The sequence below is a fragment of the Myodes glareolus genome, chromosome 27, assembly GCF_982192425.1.
Source record: "Myodes glareolus chromosome 27, mMyoGla1.1, whole genome shotgun sequence".
Classification (NCBI taxonomy): Eukaryota; Metazoa; Chordata; class Mammalia; order Rodentia; family Cricetidae; genus Myodes; species Myodes glareolus.
Window position 1 is genome coordinate 43,708,326 of NC_142052.1, and position 24,766 is coordinate 43,733,091.

Below are 24,766 nucleotides of genomic sequence, written 5' to 3' on the forward strand. Positions count from 1 at the left end.
CGATCCATGGAAGTCAGTTCTCCCATTCCATCGTCTGGGTCCCAGGAATCAAACTCAGGTAACAGGGCCTTTACCCAGGGAACCTCTCCTGCATCCAGCTGTGACTTTTACAGTCTTAGTTTTTGAGAATTTAAGTTCTTACGGTAAATAGCCACCTGAACTGGTCTCCCTGCCTCAGCTTTCTTCCCATTTGCCAATGTCTTTCTAAGAAGCAAGCGTAACGTTTTCCCAGTGCTACCAAACCCTGCATTTTATCTCTCCGGTTTAATCATCTTTGGATCTCATCTAAAGTCGTCCTAATTCTCCCAACCAGGTCCCCAGCTGCATCTCTCAAAACTCACCGTGAAACCCACCCGACCCAGCCAGTCACATCTCGGAGGCTTTGTGTATGCCATGCCCTTTGCCTGCAACACCTACTTGTTATTTGCTGGGGCTGCAAGGACAAAATACCACGGACTGCGCAGGTTAACTAACAAATTTATCTTCTCTTAGTTCGGGGAGCCGGGAGTCCAAAATTCAGGTACTGGAGGGTTTGGTTTCTCCCGAGGCCTCTCTTCTTGGCCTTGATAATGTTATACGCGCCTTCCTATGCAAGTGTATCTTTTTGTGTCCAGTTCTTTTTTGTTTTCTCTTGTAAGCAGATATGACAGGTATGTCAGATTGCATAGAATTCCCTTTTATGGTCTCATTTCAACTTAATCACTTCAGAAGCCCTAAGCAAATATACATACATTCTGGGGCAACGAGGGTTACGTAAGAGCTACCAGATAAGAATCCTGAGAGGACATAGTTGAGACCATTACACTGGCTACCCCTTTTCTCTGCCCAAGCTAACGCCCGTCTGTTTTTCCAAGACTGGCCCAAACCTTTCCCTCCTGGCTGATGCAGCGTATCAGTCTCTGGATACTGCTGTCACATTGCTCAAGACACTAACATAACTCCCCCTCTCTTCTCCATATACATAAGGATATAACGGTGAAGATTATATCTTTATAACCAGTACAGTGATACAGAAAATATTTAATAAAGACTTGATGAGAAGTAAAGAGAAGAACATGGACCTAGAAGTAAAAGATATATATATATATATTGGTTCAAATCCTGACTCTATTGTTTCCCCACGAAGATAGGAAAGTGTTAAGGTTGACTCTCCATTCTAAATGAAGTAGTCGTAACAACGACCCTGGAGTTAAAATAAGACCCCTCAGCCACGTTTTTGTTTCACAATTAAGAGCTCAGATGTTGAAGCAAAGGTGTGACCATGGCTGGTGTGACAGCCACTTCTGCCAATCAGTAATTAAATGGCTTTGGGTTTATTTGACATTCTTCGGCTTTAGCTGCCTATCTGTTAAGAGCAAAAACCCCGATGGTGCGATTGTGGCAGGGACTAGGTAAAGGATTCAGTGGGGGTGTACAGCAAGTGCATTATTTTATGCTTCCTATTATTGCTGTCGTAAGAACACTGCAGGTCTGAACAGATATGACGGACGTTCAATGCGGCTATCGCTTCAAGGTCTCAGGTTTCTTTCCAGCTAAATATAGTAACGTAATGAGGTTCAAACACTGGTCCAGAGACAGCAAGGTGGCTGAGAGATAAAGGTGCATGTCACTAACAACCTAAGTTTGATCCCCAGGACCCACATGGTAGAAAGAGAAAACCGAATCCCTACACGTTGTCCTCTGACCTCTACATGCGTGAAGGCTCCCAGGCACACGGTCACAGCAACACACAAACAAACAAACGCCATTTTAAAAACTAGATGGGCACGGAAGCGCACAACTTTAATCTCAGCACTCAAAGAGGCAGAGGCAGGCTGATCTCTGTGAGTTCCAGGTCAGCTGGGGCTACAGAGTGAACCACTGTCTCAAATAAAGAAAGAAACAAACGGAAAAATAAAGCAAAACAACCACAACAAACTCAAAGCAAAAAAAGGGAACCAGATGGATGTTGACTTTAACTTATTTGGGGCAGGGAAACAACAACAACAACAAAAAAAAGGCAAATTTTCCTAGTCTCTGAGACTATGGATGTTAAGCATTCATTGTGAGCCATAAAACCCAACCACTGGAAAAGACCTTTGTGGTACGTGTCCGATCCTATCATTTTTTTTTTCTTTACATAAGTACATCCAGCAGGATTTGGAATGAGCTCTTCGTGTGTTAATGAGCGGTTCTTCGAGGGGCGAAATGAGCTGACAGAGTGCACAATTTGTTCAGAGAGCTAAAGTAAAGGTTAGGGGTTTATCCCTGTCCAAGGTGTGATGAAGCTCGTACTAGGAGAGTACGAAATGAAGAATATGAAAAATTCTTTCCAACCACCAGTATAAAAGATACCTGATTCATAACTTTGAAGCAGATCAAGTCAAGATTTAAATCTTCACTTGTTACGTAAAGTGTTCTGGGCTTCACATTATTGGCTTAAGTGGTTATGTGAACCACGCAAGATACAACACTGAAATGGGGTCTCGCGGATTTCAAGTATTCAGATGCTGGTTGTCCCATCGCACAAATTAGAACACATAAGACTTAAAACACCGTCTTGCACAAAGCTATGTTACGGGAGGGTTAAATGTCTGAGACTTGTTGGATACTACTTAATTTTAAAAATAGAAAGCTGGATGGTTGCTGGGATGATAAAGTGCTTTGAATTTTGCCCTTCCTACCACCAAGCGTCCTTCAGAATTTGTTTCCCAGCGTGAGGCCACCATCACTAATAGGCTATTTGGAGAGCACTGTAGCTCAGACTTTCGAAAGAACAGCAAAGGGTTGAAGGTCACAAAATTTTTTACTGAGGGAGAGCAAGAACTCTGAGTCCAGTTCATTTTGTTCCGTGGTCCATGTAAGCTAGGTGAATTTCCAAAGAAAATTTACCTTCTTTCCTGATACAGAAAAATGTGAAAAAGCAGGTAACTGATTCCACTACCGTAATTCTGATTTTTTTTTTTAAAGTGAGACGCAAAAGTTTTGGCAATGATAAGGACACCTGCCATTCTTATCGCTTCGACTTAAGTCTACCTTTTCTTTTTTTCCTTTTAAAAGACATGTGACGTTTGGCTCCACATCAACTGCAAAGCAAAGCCCAACACTGAAAGCTCTTTCCAGTGTTCTCTCCTCCCGTTTACACCACAGATGGCCACGGAGAGCTTAAGGTTTATCGTCCAGACACTAAAGCCTCTCATCCTAAAACGGCAGAGCTCCAGATGGGAGCTGTCTGGCAGAGGATGGGAAGCTGCCCATCTTCAGAGGTGCTGATGGGGGAGAAACCAGAGGCTAGAACCCAGCGCCCATCACTTTGCACCGAACCTTGGGAAACATCCCTTTCCGATCTCGGGACGTGGAACTCCCACGAGTGACCTCCGGGGGACCGGAGGAACCCAGGGCAGAAAGGGAGAAGTTGACAAGGGCAGGTCCGAATCGCGCGCGGGAGGTTACTCACGGCAATGGCCCGACGTCCTCGCTCCTCCGACTGCCCTCGCTTACGAGGAAGAAGCCCCTAATGCTGCCGCAGCCAGAGAGCAGCACCAGAAGCCGCCGCCGCCGCCGCAGCTACCAGTCCGGGCGTGGCAGGGGACTGGAGGGCGGCTTCACCTCATCACTCGGCGACCTTGGATCTGCAGCGACGCCCGGTCGATGGCAGCCCCCACCCAGCTAGGGAAGCTCGGGGACCCACTTTCCCAGCAGCCTTCGCGGCTTAGGCGCACGGCCCGCTGGGAACTGTAGTTTCCTTTCAGTCCCGCCTACAGTGCGGAGGCTCCGCCTCCCCACCGAACTGGAAGGTGGAGGCGCGGCGGGGCGGAGCGGCGGGCCCCGACCCCGTCGGGGTGGGGCGGATCCCATCCCGGCCGGTTGCCCCGGGCTGGGACAGAGGTCCAAGTCAACCCGGCCTTGACGCGATCGTGCTGCACTTCTGCGCCCTGAGGCCCGCGCTGGAAGCGGGCCTAACGTTCTTGCCTCGTCCGTCTTCGAGGCAGGTCCCGGGGTTTGCACGCGTCGCAGCCCCTCAGCGCCCGCCGCCTGGAGCCGCTGGCCTTGGTCGCAGCCTGGGTAATGAGGGGAGGCAGGCGGGCGGGGAACGGTGCAGGGATCCCCGGGGGTGGGGGACAGGACAGGGTGCACAGCTCGGTAGGTGCACAGCAGAAACCTGCGAGGCCCGAGCTGGGCGAGCAGTGGCCGGAGTCACAGCGCACCGGGGCCGCGCTTCCCGGGTGTCCAGCGGCGGTACAGGGTGCAGGAGCCCAGCCGCCGCGATCCCGCTCCCCTGATTCTCACCTTTGGTGGTGCACGCAGGCCTGGCGATTTCCCAAGCCGAAGACACCCTCAGGCCCCAGCCCCGTCTGCTCGGAGACTTCGAAGGGACCTTTTCTAAAATTAAATGCCCAGGCGTCGTTTTTGTCTTCAGTATTTACATGTGGTGTTGTGTTTCCCCGTCATGGGTTTGTTTGTGTCGACTATCTTTCCTCCAAACTTGATCACGATTTGTGACAGTACCTACACAGCACGGTGTTTGGCACTCCGTAAATATTTGTTGAAACCCTGAGTCATGATACTAAGTTTGGAAAATTCTACTGAGCTGTGTGCATCGCTATAATCTTTGTTAAGGTTTTATGAAATTTCAAGATCACCTTGAAAATGACCATAATTTTGAAGCTTCACAAAGAGAATTGGCAGGGTTATTTTGTTGTTGTTGTTGTTGTTAGCATTTCCTGAAACAGTAGACCACTGAATGCCTAGATTAACTCAAAACCCAAGTCCTGTAAATACCTAGGCCCTTTGGGGTCCTTACAAGTGTTAACATTTCAAATGAAAGGCTATTGATATGCACATCTATGTTATGAAACTAATTAGATTATTTATAAAGCTTTGTTGTAATAGCTTTTTGGGTACAACTGCATTTAGGAATACAGGCTTCTTAAATATGTATACATACACATACACACTCATATATATATTAAAGACAGGATCGCACTATGTAGGTAGCCCTGGCTGGCCTAGAACTCACAAGGATCTGCCTGCTTGTGTCTCTGCCTCCTGCATGCTGGAATTAAAAGCATGTTCACTTAAGCCTCAGCAAGTCACCTCCCTTTTAAATTTTCTTTCTTTTTTGTTTTTAGCATTTAAAAATCATAGTGTAATAGTGAAAGCTGACAGCAAATCTTTTGTTCAGTTCCTTTGTCAGATACAACCGCTGTCTCGACCTCAAAATGTCTTGTAAAATTAACTGTTAGTAGTGTGGTCTATCCAAGGCGAAAACGTCTGAGATTAAACCACCCCACAGAAGCAACAGTTCTAGAAGATTGTGACCTGAATCCCCACTCCCCCTCAGTGTTTTGTTGTTTAAAGCAGTCAACTCTGTAACACCTTGCTGATCCTGAGTGAAAAGGAGGGGCAGAATTGGTAACCGCAAAATGAAGTTAAGCACAGCGTCTTTCTGCCTCTGGTAAAGCCAGCAGCTAGAGGGCAGGGCACTGTGTGGATTCCTAGTGGGGTCTTCAGTGCTCAGCGTTGTCTGGCCCACAGTGCCTAAGCCTGTAGCGTGAATACAAACTTCCCGTGTGTGGTTTCTTTCATTATTTCGATATCTTCTTAGAATAGATTAATAAAAGTGAGCTTTTACTGGCTCACAAGTAAAACATTTTCACAGTTATTCAGATATTTTGTCTTAACTTGTTGCACTTGTTTTTTGTTAATTTGTTTTTGTTTTGTTTTGTTTTGTTGTTTTTTTGGTTTTTTGCTACAGGGTTTCTCCGAGTAGCTTTGATTGTCCTGGAACTAGCTCTGTAGATCAGACTGGCCTCCAGTTCAGAGATCCGCCTGCCACTGCCTCCTGAGTGCTAGGATTAAAGGCGTGCACCATCCTCGCCTGGCCTATGCTTGTCTTTCTTTGATGCACACAGAGTGAGTTCAAGACCAGCCTGGTCTATAGCACAGGCTCCAAAGCTACAGAGAAACCCTGTCTCAAAAATAAAAAATATATAAAAAAAAAACAACAGCAACAAAATGCACACACACAAATAAATGAAAAACAATGTATACATTTATTGATTTCAGTCATCCTGTAGGGTAGACTATGCAGAAATTGTTTCCTTCACCCCCCCCCCACCCGTCATAAATTGACAATAATGCTTGACTGGCGGCAAAAAAAAAAATCTTAAATTTTCTCCTCCTTCTTCCCCTTTCTCTACCTTTGGCTTATAGTGGATACCCTGTGAAAATCCACTTTTTCCCTCAGCAGTAAAATCGAATACTATTTCATAACTCTATGGTCTATAAACCTTCCTTTTCTCGTTCTTCTTAGCTATTTGTAGATACCTTGATCAAATATGGTATTTGACTAAAATGAGGTAATGAAACCCAGTTTCAAGAGATGATGTTTAGGAAGGAACAACCATGACACATCTACACATACTGCCCTCGCTATCGGAGAAGACCCAGAAGACCGTGGTGGTGATCTTGTAGCTCCTTGAATCTGAAGACGTTACCATGCTAAAATCCCAACTCTTATTAAAAATGGACAGGAGTTGTTTGTATAATGATATACATAATTTCTCTCTGTCAACACATTCTAAGTTGAACGCAGTTGAGAACTAAAAATCAAGGTAAAAAGAGTCAACCTATAAAAACGTCGTTTTTTACGTGAAAACTAAGAAGTCTCTTTTTGAACATGTAGCAGCAAGAGCTAATTCATTTTAAGCCCAGTAAGAGTCCTGCTTTGGATTTGTGACTTTTAGGCCCCAAATGAGGTAGTAGGCAGTTGATTGGTCAGCATTCTTTGGAGATTTTCAAAGTTTACGTGTAAATGGAATCATTAAAGATCCTGAGGATTTGTTTGTAAGTGGTACCACTTATATAAGGAGGGCCCAAAATGGCTTCTCTATATTGCATTTCTATTTATACAGGGCAGAAAAGGATAGGAGAGATGCAGTATCTTCAGGCTTTGGAGAGAGTAAGAAGTTCTCTTTAGCTTTCTGCCTTTTGGGAGCCACGTTGGAACAATGCTTACTGAAGACAGCTCGAGGATGTCACTAGCTGATAAGTTACATCATCTAGTTTTTCAAGAAGTGTTTGTAGATCTCAACAATTGTGCTTTTGTTTTTACAGTAGGATCTATCGGCACCTTGAAGATAAAGCAGAACTCTTCTTGGAAATAGATGGAATTTTGTCACTTTCTGTGAACTAAAGCGATTCAATGTCTCTTTTGGTAAGTTCTGTTATAATGTTATACCACCGGAGTAGTTAGATGGTGACCAAAGGACAGTCGTTCAGGTTTAAGCTCTGGGATGTTTTGACCTGAATGGTGTGTGGCTTTGAGGATGACGTAAGCTCTCAATGAGTTTTGCCTTTTTCAAAAAGAGTTTCTCCTACACTTTCTTTATAAATATACTCATTATTACAATTCTTTGTCCCAAACTGAACTTTTCCTCATTTATTTTTCTTAGAGTCTAGTTTTTTTGTTTTTTTGTTTTTTTGTTTTTTCGAGACAAGGTTTCTCTGTAGCTTTGGTGCCTGTCCTGGAACTAGCTCTTGTAGACCTGGCTGGCCTCGAACTCATAGAGATCCACCTGCCTCTGCCTCCCGAGTGCTGGGATTAAAGGCGTGCACCCCCCACCGCCCGGCTGAGATTCTAGTCTTATCTTGTAAACTATGCATTATCTTTTAAAATTTCAAAGGATCCCTTTTATAAATTTCTATGTGTCCCAAGGCAGGTTAAGACAGATAAGATAGCATTTAAAAATAAACCTTTGACTTAATCAGATAAAAAAAATAATTGAATCGTTGCAACATGTAAACTACAGATGGAATTTATTTATTTGTATATTAGATACATGACATCTGTTTTAGATTAAGTAGCTTGGGGACCTTCTGTCATATACAATATAGTATTTGAAAAAGGGTTTGATATTAAGACAGTGATCCTGCTCTTTAAAATTGTGGGGGCTTAGCAGGACGGGCAGCAGCTTCCTTATTTGCGCTTGCTGGTGATTGCCAAAGATTAGAGCAAGTGTTCAGACTCACGCCTGCGGTCCTATCCTTCTAACCCGGCTGCGAGATAGGAAGTCAGGAGACCGTAGTTACTTTGTGTAGAAAAGATACATTTGCTTTAAATGTGTGTATTTGGAAAATACATGCTTCCTTCTTTAAAGCAGGGTCAGCAGATACTTTGTAACAGGCCAGGAGTCGTTACCAGGCTATGGCTCTTCTGCTCTGGCTGCTCCAAAGCAGCCATGGGCAGTGCAAAAGCAGAAAACTAAAACCAACAAAACCCTGAACACGTACCGGCTATCCTTCATTGACCCCTGTGCTGAAGGGATTTTAGGATTTATAGTTTTACATCATTTTGCAAGTGAGAAAAGATAGGTGATGCCCTTTTCATCAGTTCCGTTATCTGAATGATGAAGACTCTGAAATCCGGAGCACTAAATTCAATGTAAAATAATTAGTAGATTGGCCTAGCTGAAAAATACTAGTTTGATTGTTGAGAACTTTTGGTATATTCCAAAAAACAATGGAATTTGATTTCTTTGAAGGAACTGACAGTCCGGTGTTAGCAGAAGGGGGTGGACTCTGAAACTCACTTGATGCTGTCTTTGAATGCTCATACATGTGAGGGTTGATGAGGTGCTTGATATCACTTATTATGAAAGTCTCATATAATGTGCTTATACTTTCCTTTGGGCTTTTTCCTTCCTAAATAGGTTAGTATCATTCCACTAATTGTTGATGGAACAGACAACATGTAAATATTATATTTCGTTATAGGTAATAGCTGATAGTAGAACCATGTGTTGGTTTTCAGGAATATGTAAATTTTGGTACTAGAAGAAGGTCTCTTAATTTGCTTTGAGTTGAACACTTTTGCCACCTTAAGAAACAGAGTTGGTTACAAATATATTCAATGTGTTTATAATTAAATAAATGGTTTAATGTAGGAACATGGTTCCTACTTTCAAGAAAATAATCTGAGGAAAAAAATAAGAATATTGACTACAGCAGAGTAATTTTTAGCTAAATATTCAGCTGATAATCTTCAGCCAGATAATCAGGAAAGTTAAGACGAGCAGTTAAAATAGAACATAACCTCAAGCGAAGGCAAGGAGCGGAGATGGCATAAGTACCAGTGTCAGGGAGTGATGCCCACCTTCTGTGCACCCGGCTACTCTCTGCCCCCTCCCATTACCACCTTCACGTGGGCTTCCAGCCCTGATACCAGGTCTTTTTTGTATATGCGAGCCAGTGCCATGTGCGTGTCTTGCTTTTTGATCAACTAATGCCTGCCTCTCTGCCTTCCAGGATTGTTTCTGTGCTTCACGAACTCGAGTCGAATCTCTCAGACCTGAAAAACAGTCTGAAACCAGTGTCCATCAATACTTGGTAAGCACGCGGCGGAGCAGAGCTACGTCCCTCCTGTGCCTTTTGCGATGCTCCTCATCCTGACAGCTCTGCTTTTCACCTTTCCTCTTCTCCGTGCTGGCCTCCCGGAGTCTGTAACTGACCTCTTAACCCGCTCTCTCGGGGCAGGGTCATCTATTCCTGGGGTTTCTGTGGCCGCCGGCCGTTTCGCGAGGTCTTAGAGTTGTCTCGGGTATTCTGAGAGGACCGCGGTGATCGCCAGTCTGTCTCTTTCCCGTGCCCAGGGATAGTAGATAATACAGAATACATCCAGATAGATTCCCCTGCCCCCACACCCCGCAGGGTTTCTACTGATTTGAGTGAAACTTTAATCTGCGTCCAAATCTCCCAGTCCTGTCTGTGTGTCTCGCTTTGGTTAATGAAAGCTTGACTCTTAGTCATGCGTACTAGGAACTTTGGTGTCCTCTTCACGCTTGCTGCACCCGCCCCTCAAGAGCAGGAGCACAGCTACTCACTCCTGTCCACCTGGCCTCTTGGGTAGAGAGTCACTACCTGTGGTCCGTGCACACAGGCAGCCTCTCCCACAGTACTCACGCCAGCCCTCAGTACTGGCCCAACACGTCTGTTCATGCCACCTTAGCATGATATAGAAACTCTCGATCGTATGGTATAGGACCAGTGTTTGAGTTTCCTCCTGGGTATATTCCCTCTGCTTGAAATACCGTGGTTCCTGCCTTCCCCTAAAATTTCATCTCGTCCATCAAGAGTTGGTTCAGATTGTGTATCTGTAAACTCTTTCTTCTCCCTTAGATTCTTTTTATTTCATAGAGTAGTTATATTACTGTGTGGCCTTACAGGGACCGAGGTCTGCATCTCTTCAACCATAATGTGACCCCCATGTAAGGGGCATCCTGTCTTACCCATCTTTGTCTCTCTGAAGCAGCAGTTGGCATATTAAGTAATATTTAAAGGGACACACTGGTAATATGTGTCTTAAATCCTTACTCTGCTTACTCCTTAATTTATGTAACAGTTTTTGCTATACAGTGAAACCTGCTGTGAAAAGTTTGTTACAACATGAGGTAATTGCAGTTATTTTTGCTTATAATTTTTCTCAGGACCGACGCTAACTGTGGTCATTTTTAGTCACCATCCTGTCCTCAGGGTCTCTGCCCTGTGTGTAGTAGGAGGGTGGTTTCCAGCCCTCCCTACCCTTCAGACGGAGGGAGCTTTGTCCCGTGAGCGACTTCTCTCTATGCCGTTATGAGGCCCGGAACTGGAAATTTCCATGCTGGTATCCTTCAGACCTCTGGGTTGGAGCCCTTTTGTGTTCTAAGTTAGACAAAAGCCTTCAGTAAGGGAAACGGAGGTGTAATTTGAAGTCTTGTGTAGAAAGACAAAGTGGAGAGGTTCTACAATGTAAAATGAGCCCTGCTGAGAACTAGGGACTGGGAAAGGCGTCCTGGGCCCTCCCCGAGTCTCGGCTGAAGGACACTATCAAATGTTTCCTGTTGGTGGCTTGTCACTTTTCGTCAGCCCGGATAAAATATTAGATTGAAAACATACAAATCCAAGCACTTTGACATCTGACATTTGTCTCCCATTATAAACTATAAAACTTCTAATTATGACTTTGTTATCCATGACACTTCCCTTAAGCCTAATGATACTAAAGATACGTTCGTCTAAACAGTGTGGCTAATAATAAACCCTAGGTTTGCTAACTAAATCCAGTTTTTGACTCTGAGATAAAGAACAGACCTTGCTACATGATTTAAAAACCAAACCAGTGTAGTTTCTGTTAATTCCACCTGTTGAGAATAAGATGACTACCACAGTTTAAAGCCAGATTTGAAGCAAGCTTTAATTAAATACTGGTTAGGTGGACGGGCTCTGGCCAAGTCCATACCCAGTTTCCTGGGAAATTACCTTGAATCAAGGTTTGTAGCGGCTTAAGTATTTTCCATCAGATCTAATCAGGGGCAAGCGTACATCCTGATGTACCTCCAGCCTATATCCAATCAGGGGCAAGCATACATCCTGACATGTTTCCTGCCTGTGAACCCCCTGCCCACATGTGATCAAGCATGGCAGTACAGATGGGTCAGACAGACTTGTTCAGGGAAGTGAAAACATGTGGCTTGTTATCTTCCCGACCAAAAGCCTCCAGAATCTCAGGAACGATCTCCTGTGAGCAAGAGGCTTGCGGGTCAGAGGCATTTTTGTTTCTTGGCGCTCTTAGGCTTACAATGTAACTTTGGCTCTCCCGTTTTCTGTCAAGTTTTTTTGAGAGATTGACCGGATTTTTCTTCCTTTTTTTTTTTTTTTTTTTGTTGTTTGTTTTGGTTTTTCAAGACAGGGTTTCTGTGTGTAGCCCTGGCTGTTCTGAAACTCACTCTGTAGACCAGGCTGGCCTCGAACTCACAGAGATCTGCCTGCCTCTGCCTCCCGAGTGGTAGGATTAAAGGCATGCACCGCCACCACAACCCAGCTCAGATTTTTCTTTTTTTTTTCCAAACATTTATTTATTTATTATATGCACAGTGTTCGGCCTCCATGTATGCCTGCAGGCCAGAAGAGGGCACCAGATCTCATTACAGGTGGTTGTGAGCCACCGTGTGGTTGCTGGGAATTGAACTCTGGACCTCTGGGAGAGCAATCAGTGCTCTTAACCTCTGAGCCATCTCTCCAGCCCCAGATTTTTTCTTCTTAAATTAGGCCTTTTGCATCTTCAGGAAGTCATTGAAGAGCCTTCTGGGGTAAAGATGGTTGTGGCTTGCGTATGAAATACCCTGGTAGACTCACGTGTTTGAACACTTGGTCCTCAATTAGCGGTACTGGTCGCGACCTTTAGGAGGTAGAGCCCCAAGGATGAAATACATCACTGGGAGTGAACCTTGAGGTTTTACAGCCTGATCTCACGGCCTATTCCCCCCTCTGCTTCCTGACCTCTCATGCAGTATGATGAGCCGGGGTCTTGCTTCTGCGGCCCTGTTTTTGCTGCCACGGCGGACTCTCCCTTTGGAGCTGTAAGCTAAAGAAAACCCTCTCTTCCCCAGTTTGCTTTCGTATTTTATCACAGAAGCAGGTGAACTAGGACAGGGAACCTGCCCGGCTTTGCCCTCTCGGTTCTCTGGTCATCGCATCACTAAGAGAAGTGAGGTTAGTTTGAGATGGTTCAGTCTCTGCGAACCATGTTGTTTTCTTGTGACTGCCACGACTTTTTCTCTAGGATTCCAACTTTTAACGTGACCTCAGCTTCTTCTGGACAAATGCATCAAACTTGCTACTTAGTGGTGTTCTACTTTTTGAAAGTTGGGTCTGTTGCCAGGTATGGTGGCTCATGTCTGTCCTAACACTTGAAAGATGAGGCGAGGATTGCCGCGGGTTCAAGGCCAGCCTAGGCTAGGGAGTGAGGCCTTTCCTGGGGAGAAAAGGAAGGAAGGAAAAGCAAAGTAAGAGAAAGAAAACCGGATGAGGGACGTAAGTGCAGCTGCTCTTGGTTGAGTGCTTGGTGGTTCAGTACGTACTCACACGTTGGTGTGAGAGGTTGGTGTGGGAGGAGTCGAAGTTCATGGTCAGTTTGGGCCACAGCGCTAGACCCTGTCTCAAAAACAACCCCAGCGTTTGAATGCTTGCTTGTAACATCTCTACTCTGTCTTGCTTTAAGAAGACTGTTTCACTTATGCAATAGATGGAGGAAATTAGAGGCAGGCTGGTTAGCTGATTTCAGCCCATCATGTAGTAACATAACATTTTTCTTTTAAAAAAACTATTTTATGTGTGTGGGTGTTTTGTCTGCATGTATGTCTGTGTACAGCATTCGTGAAGTGCCCGCAGAGGATAGAAGAGAGCATTGGATCCCCTGGAACTGGAGTTACGAACAGGAGTGAGCTGCCGTGTGTGTGTGTGTGTGTGTGTGTGTGTGTGTGTGTGTGTGTGTGTGTGCTGGGAATCGAACTCGGGTCCTCTAGAAGAGCAGATGATGCTCTTAACCACTGAGACGTGAAAATAAACCTTGGTGCTTGCATTTCCAGCCTTCCTAACATAACAGACTTACGGATTGGTAGCAATTCAAGTTGTAAGGCACTGTTACACAGTCTTCCCTTTCTTGTGTGTTCTCTTCATGCCTGTTTATCCAAGTGCTTCCTGTTCTGTGGTGGCACCCCACCCTCACACTGGTCTTATTTTCACTTGTGTGTTAGAATTTCTCTTCCACTGTGATTCTTCCTGGATACCATCCACCTTTCTTGACGTTTAGGAGTTAGCACGATTCCTAACACATAGTCCTGCCGTTTCCCCTCCTTGCCTCTCTGGGGGCCGTAACAAGATTCCTGCCACTTGCTAGTTCCTGTGAAGGCTTCCAAGTGTCCTTTGGAGTCCTGGTGTCCTTTAAGGGATCCTCGTCGCTATCATATTATACCAGCGGGTTAGGCCTCCTCTATCTGCTCTGTGTGTGATATTTCACTGACCCTATATTTAGATGCAAACTTGACTCTGACTCCAAAGCACCCCATGAGACCTCATTGCTGCCGGCACCTTCCGTCAGGAGGCCTGTAGCCTGAGCTCCCATCTCCTTGGGCTTCTTTTTCCTTTTGACCTTGCTCTTCCTTCGTTTCATCATATGAAGGACTTCCTCTACCATCAGACGGTGGTGGTGTGGAAGTTGTTCTTGACTGTTGGCACAGAGCATAAACCTCAGACTGAAGGCAGGAAGGCAAGCCTGGGCTGTCCCTCTCCTATCCTTGCAAATCCTCCCTTCTGTTTTACAACTGTCATCCATTCTTGGGCCCATCTAGAAGTTTTGCAGGAAACTGAGGTGGGAAGTTTCCCTTGCTGTTTATAAATCTGCTTTTCCTGCCTCTCCCTATTCAGTCTGAAATCTCTTTGACATCAGTTAGCGAGTGGTAAATTCTCCCTAGATCTTAAAACAGCCTCTCCGGCTACCTTCCTGATGACTGTCAATATTTCCTACTGGGATAGGGAGACCAAACTGGGAGACTCATGATGTTTATCCTGCAGGTCGATGAGCCAGCAACTTCCTGGTCGCCTCCATCTGCCAGAGCCAGTGAAGTGATTCTCTCCACCAATGCTTCTCACTACGAACTGCAAGTGGAAATAGGTAATGATGTGAAGCCGACGGCACAAGGATTGTTTTGTGGGCGTCTCTTTCTCTACTGTCACCTACAGCATAAACTAGATTTTAACCGGGTCTGTTAGGTGAATCTAATGCATTTTATGGCTATCTAAAAATAATCTCATATTCTAGTTTTACCTTTCCGCTGAAGTACATTTAGAAAAAAAAAGAAAAAAAGAGGACATTAGATAATCTAAGTACTTACTTGTGTCATTTTTTTGTTTAGGAAGTTTCTAGTTTTATGTGTTTAGTTTTTACAGCATAGAAGTTTAAACCAAGTAATGTAAGTCTTTTCAGTCATGACACTTAACCCAAATTACTTGCTAATTTGTATTTTTATATAATTTACATATTTTATAATTTTATATCATTTATATTTTAATCCAAATTTCAGCTGTACAAATCATTCTTATTTAAGTGCAGAACAAAACCAGTTCCTTTTTATAGCTTTAAATTTGTAAAACATTTGCTCCGAACATTCAGGAGTATTTATTAACCACTGAAACCTGGTGGCCATGCTGGGTGTGAGGATACACAAAAGCTCTATGATTTGAGGTCCATCCTCTCTGGTAGATGAATACATTGGATGGTGCTTTTTCATTCACTGGAGTGCTTTGGAGTACAGCTGTATTAAGGAACCCGTCTGTTAAAGGGAGATATCTATCCCAAGCTTTGGGGACTGATTTATAATGACTTGCGCCTTTTCATATAGTGATTATTTCCCTAATGTAGAGGATGGAAACCAATGAACTAATTTTAGTTCATCACCTAGAAGCAGAGCAGGGAAGATGGAGTATCAAACCAGTGTCTCTGGGAGTCAAGAATAATGGCAGAAAGGGGCTGACTTCTTAGAGGGGCCAGGGCTTTTATTTTACTTCATTTTAAATACAACCACAGAGAACAATCCTGGCTGTGTTAGGAAGTTTTAAGTGATATTGCTAACTCACAGAATTGTTGGCCAGAAGAAAAGGCTTAGAGGAGAAACTAAAAGAAGCTGAGAAACCAGAATCAAAGGTGTGGACCAGAAGCAGCCGTGGCAGTGCTCTAGTCTTCCTGCCCTGACGCTGTGGAGGAAGGCTTGCCTCCCTGTGATTGGGTGAAACTTCAGACATGAGGAAAGGATTAGGCAGTTTATGGACTGACACCTTATAGGTTCTAAGAAGTGAATGAGCCAAGACGTCATAGCACTCATGCGTTGTTTATAAGAGTGCAGAAAGAGTTGGGCCACGTTAGGAAACAATCTGGCAGCTCACAAGTTCAAATCTGTGTTTACCGCATAGTCTGGTATCTCATGCATAGGTATTTGCCAAAACGAAAGGAAGATGTCTCTTAAGGACCCGTGTAGGAAAGCTGGGGAAACTTTATTTATGGTCACCAGAAACCAGAACTCAAATAATACTCTTCACCCATGATTACATAGAAATCCCTGTGATATAACTGTACAATACATTTTTGCTGAGCAGCGGGGGAAATCAGATACATGGAAGATGGGTGAATCTCAGAAGCATTGTGCACGAAAGGCTCCATCTTTGGGGTACCTTCTGTGTGGCAAACCACAAGCAGTCAGTACTTGCCAGAGACTGTAAGTAGAGGCTGGAGATTTCTGAATGGTGTTCCACTGTTTGCCTATATGACAAATACTATAGGTATACAGTGGTATGGTATGGCTTTCATATATATTTTTCTAGCTTAAGCATTTTTCATACATCTATTTTTTTACTGTATTGTGTACTGTCTTATAGAACTATGAGAGTTCTTTATATTTTCTGAATGAAAATCTTATCAGATATAGACATTGCTAATATTTTCAATGACTTACCATTTTCTTCATTTTTATCTTTGTGTTTTACAAAATATATTCACTTGTTTTATATATTCATTTAAAAAATATATTGTTTTTACATATGTATATTTCTTACATACACATACACTGCTTCCTGGTAAGAGCATTTCAGTTCCCAAGTAAAATTTTAATAATGATAGAAGTGAACACAGAACAAGTGACTAGAGCCCGAAATTCTTACTGACATCCCGACCTTCGTCCAGGTTTGTCGGGCATTGTGATGCCTGACCTTACTGTGTGTGTCTGTGAAATGTCTTCCCCAAAGCTCCTAGAGTGCCTTCCCATTGCCTGCTCTATAACCTTCTTTAAGACATGGAATCTGAGCCCCTCCGAGCCAGTAGAAGGAAAATATGAGACTCGCGAACATATGGCATGCGACCCTTTGTGCAAAACCCATCCAATAAGTTCCATAACTCTTTTAGTTTTTCCAAAGACATTTCCTTAAGACGGGTGACTAGAAAATCAAGGAGGGAACTCAAGTTGACCGGACGGGAAGGTAACAATGATAGAAGGAAAAGAATGTTTAATTTTGACATAGGAGGAGTTGGAAGGGGGGCTAAATATGACCAAGATACTCTTCTGAAATCCTCAAAGAATTAATAAAAATATCATTTTAAAAAGTCGAGGGGCACAGTGTGTTGAAGTAAGGGTCATGTCTGGATCACGATATCAGTAGGCAGTTTGAGCCATGGGGATCGAAGCCTGTGCTTTAACCATGGAAGACTGCTGACAGCCAGACTGTGCTGCCCAGAGATGGAGGGTCCCACGGGTCCCACTTTCTGAGCTTGCAGGGTAGCTGGGAATGGCCCGGGCTATCATGTTGGTGAGTCTGGTGTTTAAGTTCTAGGCTGTCACTATGGTGCTGAGAATGTTCAAGCCTTTTCGTTTGCCTCGTGTATTTCGAAGAGCAGAGGGTTTTAGATTTTGCTGAAGTACACAGCATTGACTTTTTTTCTACTTTGATTGCTACCATGGGCTTTGTGTCTGATTCCAGGAAGAGGATTTGACAACCTGACCTCCGTTCACCTCGCACGACACACTCCTACGGGAACGCTGGTCACCGTAAAAATCACCAACCTGGAGAACTGCACCGAAGAGCGACTGAGAGCTTTACAGGTGACGGTGTGAGGGCGGGAAGTGCTGGAGACTGCGTCTGTAAGAAATGTTATCACCCGACTGATAGTTCCTTAGAGAAAGTAGATTTAATAAGATCGTGCAGTGACCAGATTGGGTAGAATACATGGAAGCGAGATGCATTACCTGATAGATCAAATATATTCGAACTTTGGTAGATACTGTGAATTCCTTCAAGGGAATGGCATATGTTGGTGCTACGCGGGAGGCCGACAGCACCCTCAGCCAGTCTAGACAAATGGCCGTACCATAAAATAGAGAGACAGGAAGACATGGGAGTTTGTCTTCTATCAGTCAAGCAAAATCAACCTCAGAATTGATAAATTTTAATAGAATCACATTGCAGCATATAAAATTATTTTCTTGTTTCCTAATAGTTTTTCATGCAAAGGGGGGAATTTTTTCTTTTGCTGTCATCTCAGTTTTTAAAATATGGAAATGGTGATGAGGAGATGCCTTACCAGGTAAGGCTGCCTATCCCAAACCTCATGACCTGCGTTTGATCTTTGGAGCTCACGTGGTGGATAGAAAGACTGACCTGCAGGATGTCCTCTGGCCTCCAACTGTGGACTGTGTTATGTGCATGCCTTTCCGCAATCAATCAATCAATCAGTAAATAAATGTGAAAACCCTTATATATGTAGATAGGTAGACACACATACATACATACATACATAGAAACAAACTGTAGGAAGAAAAGGACAGGAGAAGCTACACTAGATATTTGCAGTGATTCTCTCCATGGTGTGGTGTTAGCAGTGACTTCCCCCATCCTCGTTTCTGTGTTTTAAACATTTCTACAACAAAAATGTAAGTCTTTAGATATATTCCCTTTGGGGGCAGACTAAGTTCACATTCCTCTTTCACGGTGTGTTCTGGACAGGTTTTCTAATGTTTTAAAAGCACCTTATAAAGCACAAATCAGGGGGCCGGAGAGATGGCTCAGCGGTTAAGAGCACTGCCTGCTCTTCCCAAGGTCCTGAGTTCAATTCCTGGCAACCACGTGGTGGCTCACAACCATCTGTAATGAAATCTGGCGCCCTCTTCTGGCCTGCAGGCATACACACAGAATAATGTATACATAATAAATAAATAAACATTTAAAAAAATAAAGCACAAATCAGTGTTACATATTTTTTGGAACAGCCGTGGAATTTAGAAGCAAAGGCCGCCCTGCCCTCTGGATGTGTTCCAATCACCGCTACTGTGAAGAAAGGTGACTCTGAAATGTCTTCTCTCCTGTTGTTTATCCTAGAGAGCCGTGGTTCTGTCTCACTTTTTCCAACACCCCAACGTCACGACGTACTGGACAGTGTTCACCATGGGCAGCTGGCTTTGGGTGGTTTCTCCGTTTATGGCCTATGGTAAGGAGATGGTGTTAAATAAAACAGTTGATTGTTTAGCCTGGATGCTATCACTGTAAACACAAGTGGTGTCTTGTATCTGTCTACTGCTTTTAATTTATAAATTTAGTGACTAACTCTAGATTTTATAATGTAAGTTCATGATATATAAAATATTCGTGTTTTTTAGTTTTAAAATAGAACGGGTGTGGTGATCCACGAAACCACCACTGACTCTAAGTCCCACGCCTTGGCACACACTGCCCCTCCTTCAGTGTTCTCTCCTCTCTTAGTAGAGAAGAGCTCTTGTTTTGCCAGTAGAAGTAATTTCCACCTTATCCTTGTTTGTTCTTCACTGTACCGTGGACATCCATGACGTCACTGAACTGCAAACATCCATGATGTCACTGTACCGCGAACATCCATGATGTCACTGTAAAGTGAACACCCATCACGTCACTGTACCATAGACATTCATGATGTCACTGTACCGTTGACCTCCATGATGTCACTGTACTGTGAATACCCATGATGTCACTGTACCGTAGACATCCATGATGTCACTGTACCATGAACATCCATGACATCACTGTGCCGTGAACATTCATGACGTCACTGTACTGTAGACATCCATGTGTGGTGGGCTCTCTCACTTGTGCTTCTTGGGGGAGGTAATCTTTTATGCTTCCTGTTTTAATTTCCCGAGGTGCTCAGATGACACCTTGTTCAATAAGTGTGCTGAACTAGTGAGGAAATGGATTCCAGAGCTTTGGTCACTAGAACAGCGCTTGTGAATTACTTCTAGGTTTAAAATACGACATACAGTACACATTTTTATTCAGCAATACTGAAAATGTTCTCTTACCTTTCAAAAAGTCACTAAAAGTATGGGGGGTTGCGCGCACATAGGGGGTGTGTGCGTGGGGTGCGTGTGGGAGAGACTATGGTTGGTTGAAACCCAGGGCCTTGAGCAGGGTAGGCAAATGCTCTACCTCTGAGTTATGTTCCCAGCCTCTCCTCCAAAAACAAATAAACACACACACACATACAAACAAACAAAAAAACTGGAAGGAGCAAGGGGGAGTGGGATTAAAAAGTAAGATTAAATATTTCAAGCCAGATTTGGTGGCACAGAATTATAAGCTACTGGGGAACTGAGACAGGAGGATCTCAAGTCAAGGCCTACCCTGAACTGCAGAGTATTTGAAGGCCAGCCTCAGCAGCTTAAATGAGATCCTACCTTAGAAACCTAAAAATCTATAGAGTGCTGGGGAGGTAGAACGGTAGCGGTATGTTTGCCCGGCATGCACTCGAAGTCCTAGATCCAAGCCACAGACCACACTGTGGCGGTGGTGATGTTGATTCATGAAGGAAAGCTGTTTGCCCGGGAAAAAGTCTGGACTCGGAAGGCAGCAGACGTGTGCTTGTCTCCCCATGATTGAAAAGCGTTATCTAGAACATTCCCAGCTTCCATCTGAATGTCAGGGCTTTCTTCCAGGCTCGGCAAGTCAGCTCCTGAAGACCTACTTCCCGGAAGGGATGAGCGAGGCCTTGATACGGAACATTCTCTTTGGAGCAGTGCGGGGGCTGAGCTACCTGCACCAGAGCGGCTGTATCCACAGGTACTGGCTGCTTCATGTCCACGCCTGAGCCTGAGGTCATCAGGGAGAGCCAGTAAAAAGCAGCTAAGTGTTAGGAAAATGGAAGTCCATGGAGGGACCAACTGGTAACCCTGGTGCCCAACTCAGGCCTGTTCACACTGCGGTAGCATGCTTGTCTTAGTGGGAGGCGAGGGTGCCGAAAACGCACACGCCCAAATTATGAGCTGGATTTTGTTGTTTCTTTTGGGGGAAACAAAGAACTTTCCCTGCTTTCCAGCTAATGTCACGTTTCTGTGAGTTATAACAGCCCTTCCCCCCATCTGACTGGTCTCAGGCCTGAAGAGCAGGTACCAAACACCAATTCCCCTGTGCCCTCCTGGACCCGTTTCTCAGCGTAGACTAATTTTGGGTCGACGTGCTCGCCGTAGTGTTTCCATCTCCGCGAAGTTGGGTGCTCTGCCGCTTGTTTCTCAGTGGCGTTCTGGCTGAGGATTCCAAACAGACTGGATTCAAATTGAGATTTGCTTCACCTCACCAGATTATCGGGTGTGCCGTTGTTAGTGTCCAAAGTTAGCGCTTTAGATGGAAAAGTAAGGCTCTTGCGTGGACTCTAGACAGTTGAAGGAACTTTACTGTGACGTATATCTAAAAATGATGCTATCCCATAGACGCTTCTCTTGTATTTCAGTTAACCCTAAATAATAATGGTATGCTCCACTGCACCCTAAAATAGCAAAATTCGTAATTCAACTTCATTTCTTAAAGAAGTCTACCGATTCCAAGCTTGTTGCCGTACTGTGTATGTACCTTAGGGAGTTCCTTGACTTCTTGGAAATGTCGTATATTTTATATGTACACTGTCCAGTGCCATTTTATCCAGGGTGTTTGCTTCCCGAGGGAATGTAGGGATGTGTTCTCGCCAGACTTTTGTTCACTTTGCGTGGGCCAGCTTCCTAGTACTTAGGATTGTTTCTTTTTGTTCTAGGAGTTTTAAAGCCAGCCATATCCTCATTTCTGGTGATGGCCTGGTGACCCTCTCTGGCCTGTCCCATCTGCATAGTTTGGTTAAGCACGGACAGAGGCATAGGGCTGTGTTTGATTTCCCACAGTTCAGCACGTCAGTGCAGCCGTGGCTGAGTCCAGAGCTACTGAGACAGGTCAGGTGTGGCTGTGGCATCGGGTTGTCTGTGCGTCTCACATGTCTTTGAGTTTGACTAGGGGACAGCTGTGTCCTTGTTTTTTGGTGAACGGCTGCCACAAGACCTTTTCTCTTTTCGAGACTGTGTTAGGTATTTTAAATTGTGAGGGCATCTGTTAGGCAGACCTTGGTTTTGTGCTGGGGAGGGCTCCTCCATTGTCACAATCCTTTGTCAAGAGAACACCCGTACGCCGCTCTTATTTGTGGTAAGACCTTTGTATTGTGTTCACAGGATTTACATGGATATAACGTGAAGTCAGATATTTACAGTGTTGGGATCACAGCGTGTGAATTAGCCAGTGGGCAGGTACCTTTCCAGGACATGCACAGGACTCAGGTAATGGAACTCCCCGAACTTGGCTTTGGTGGCTTCCTTGGGTCTAGATGACTTCCGTCGAACACGTTCGTTGTAGACTCTAGAGACTGACTGTCATTTCTATCTAAATGTTTCTTTCCCCTAGAAAGCATTCAAGAGTGTTTCCCTTCCTCCCAGATGCTGCTACAGAAACTGAAAGGCCCTCCGTATAGCCCGCTGGACATCAGGGGCTTTCCGCAGTCTGACTCCAGAATGAGAAATTCCCAGTCAGGGGTCGACTCCGGGATTGGAGAGAGCGTGCTGGTCTCCACCGGAACTCACACGGTCAACAGTGACCGGCTCCACACGCCAGCCACGAAAACATTCTCTCCGGCCTTCTTTAGCCTGGTGCAGCTGTGCTTACAGCAAGACCCCGAGAAAAGGTAATCTTGGACATCTATAAACAACACAAAACATGTGCAATATATCCGAGAGTAGTTTTGTGATGTAGCCTTCCCATAGAAGTCACATCTTTTCATCAAAAACTTTACCTCGAGACTATCAGTGCTAAGAACAGGTCAGTGAGAAGCAAGGATGAGGAACATGGGCGGAGTTCAAAATCACAGGCATTGGGCTTTGTTTGTAGCCACACTGTACCCAGTCACGCCGCCTTCAATCAGCGGTTCTTAGCGTGTCCGTGTAAGGCACTGTTGCAAATGCACTGTTATACATAGGCTTGTAAATGCTGGTACGCTACCGTTAGCATTTTAGAAAGAAGATGTGGATTCTTACCTTTTCTAGAACCTTCATCCTGGCAGATTCCTTACAAATAGTTTGCATACAGTAAAAGTTGAGTATGGGTTAATGTAAAGGTATATCCAGAATTATTTCTCCTGTCAGTCAAGGCTGTTGCTAAGAATTACTGCTAATCAATGTCCTTTTCTGTCTTACTTTTTAACATTGAGTTTGTCAGTTCGAAGCCTCATTTCTAATGTTAGTATATACATGAAAAATCTACGTTCTAATATTAGGTTTTATTTTCTAATAACTCTTTCAAAAATTTCAGGCCATCAGCAAGCAGTTTGTTGTCCCATGTATTCTTCAAGCAGGTGAGCTGATCTATTGTCCATGGTCTTAAATATTTTAAAAAATTATTTTTTTAAAAGCCGTTTTTTGTCGACTTTATAGAGTTTTGCTAATAACGTTCCTATAAAATAGAATTAAAGCAAGAAAACATTTTAGTAGTTTAATTTTTGATTAAATTTTGATTAATTTTAACAGATGAAAGAAGAAAGCCAGGATTCCATCCTCTCGCTGCTGCCTCCTGCTTACAACAGGCCCTCGTTGGCGCTGCCGCCAGCGTCACCGTGGAGTGAGCTGGAGTGTGAGTTTCCCGACGACAGAGACCCAGACTGGGAATTCTAGGGTCGCCACCTCACGTCCTCTATACTTGACAGCTGCTCCTTGCTGCTTCTCTCCTGTCTTGTTGGGGGACAATGCCAGATCTATACTTGAAAATACCGTTGGTGCACTGGAGAGGCGCCCGCTCTGTTCACGCGCATGCGCATCACCTCTGCTCAGATTGGAGCACCTTCGCGGTCCTTCACGCTGGCAACGTCAGAATCATAACCAGCTGCACTCAGTGTCATCCGTTCCTTCCTCTCTCTAAGCTGTGACTGGAACTTTCTGGATCTCAGTGTGATTTTTGAGCCAGCTAGTTTTTTTCTACATTTTGCTGTCCTCTGGAATGAGCCCTTCCTCCAAGGACGGCGCTTCCAAGAGCATCTTTTCTTCAGACGCTCTAGCCTTTTTTTTTTTTTTTTTTTTGGAGAAGGGAAACTATTTGTGCTGTCCCTGTTACATATGGTGACATCAAACTGAGCCTGGCTCCCATTAAATAATCCACGTGAAACATGAAGAGAAGACGCCGTCTGCGTTTTAAATGGGGGGCTAACGTGCCACTTTTCTACCTGCGTAAATTATAGATCCCCAATTCATGCACCCTGTGGGAGCCCAATAAAGATTTATTAAACCGAATGCATCTTTTATATATTCTGTGTGACTTAACAAAGCTAGAACAAGAAGTCATCTTTTTTTCCAAACTTGAGTTATATAACCTAATAAAGTGTAGGCGATCTTGAGGAGATATAGAGACAGAGGGCGTCCTGGTCTTTCATGATTATTCCTGTAAACTGCAGCTGTTTGTGGCCTGGCCTCGTTACCCGGAGTTGTTGTGTGTCAATCACTCTCCTGCTGCTGCGGTAGAATTCCTTGATCAGAAGCGGCGTAAGGAAGAGCTGCAGAGGGCTAGCTGTCCATCGTGACAGGCATGCAGGCAGCAGGAGCGGAAAGAGATCGCATTTCAGCTCCACATACAGGAAGAGAGTGACCTGGAAGTGGGGCAAGTGTGTAAACTCTGAGAGCGCCCCCCCCCCCCCGTCACGTTCTTCCTTCAGCGAGGTTCAGAGTTCTAAAAGTTCATTAACCTCCCAACAGCATCACCGACCCCAGCTGGCTGTTCAGACACGTGAGCCTGTGGAGCACATTTTCATTCCAAATAGCACGCTGTCTCAAAAACGGTTGTAATAAATTGGGGTCTATGTCCATTGTTTTTTTTAATTTTTATGACTATATACATAGTAAGTGACATGAGTATATTATTTTGGAGGTGTCTGTAAAATGATTACGACTAAATAGGCAGGCAGTTTGAAGCATTTCTGTTTGCGTTTGTTGGCTATACCCTTGCCTCAAGAATGAATGTTAGGGATGCTCTGTACATCCGCCAAGACCTGCTGCGATGCGAAGTGGAGCAGGCAACGCACAGGAGCATGATGGGAGCTGTAGTTCATCTTGCTTAACGTCTTAGC

General features: G+C 44.4%; 2 protein-coding genes across 3 annotated transcripts in view; one reads left to right on the top strand and one right to left on the bottom strand.

The window, feature by feature from the left end:
- Positions 1 to 3,669, bottom strand: part of Trak2 (trafficking kinesin protein 2) — a 53,742-nt gene extending 50,073 nt beyond the window's left edge. The window contains exon 1 of one of the 2 annotated variants that reach the window (XM_048428775.3): positions 3,437 to 3,669. The gene's annotated coding sequence lies outside the window, so the exon portion shown is untranslated. The remainder of the gene's footprint in view (positions 1 to 3,436) is intronic. The other variant, XM_048428770.3, reaches the window with a different exon arrangement.
- A 126-nt stretch (positions 3,670 to 3,795) lies between these two features.
- Positions 3,796 to 23,936, top strand: Stradb (STE20 related adaptor beta). The gene is made up of 12 exons (XM_048428777.3): positions 3,796 to 4,044; positions 7,099 to 7,198; positions 9,289 to 9,369; positions 14,371 to 14,470; positions 17,323 to 17,444; positions 18,718 to 18,826; positions 20,304 to 20,427; positions 21,392 to 21,563; positions 21,837 to 21,941; positions 22,098 to 22,342; positions 22,966 to 23,008; positions 23,181 to 23,936. The coding sequence occupies exons 2-12, from the start codon at positions 7,187 to 7,189 to the stop codon at positions 23,322 to 23,324; spliced, it is 1,257 nt and encodes a 418-aa protein (XP_048284734.1). The 5' UTR covers positions 3,796 to 4,044; positions 7,099 to 7,186; the 3' UTR covers positions 23,325 to 23,936.
- The last annotated feature ends 830 nt before the right edge of the window (positions 23,937 to 24,766 follow it).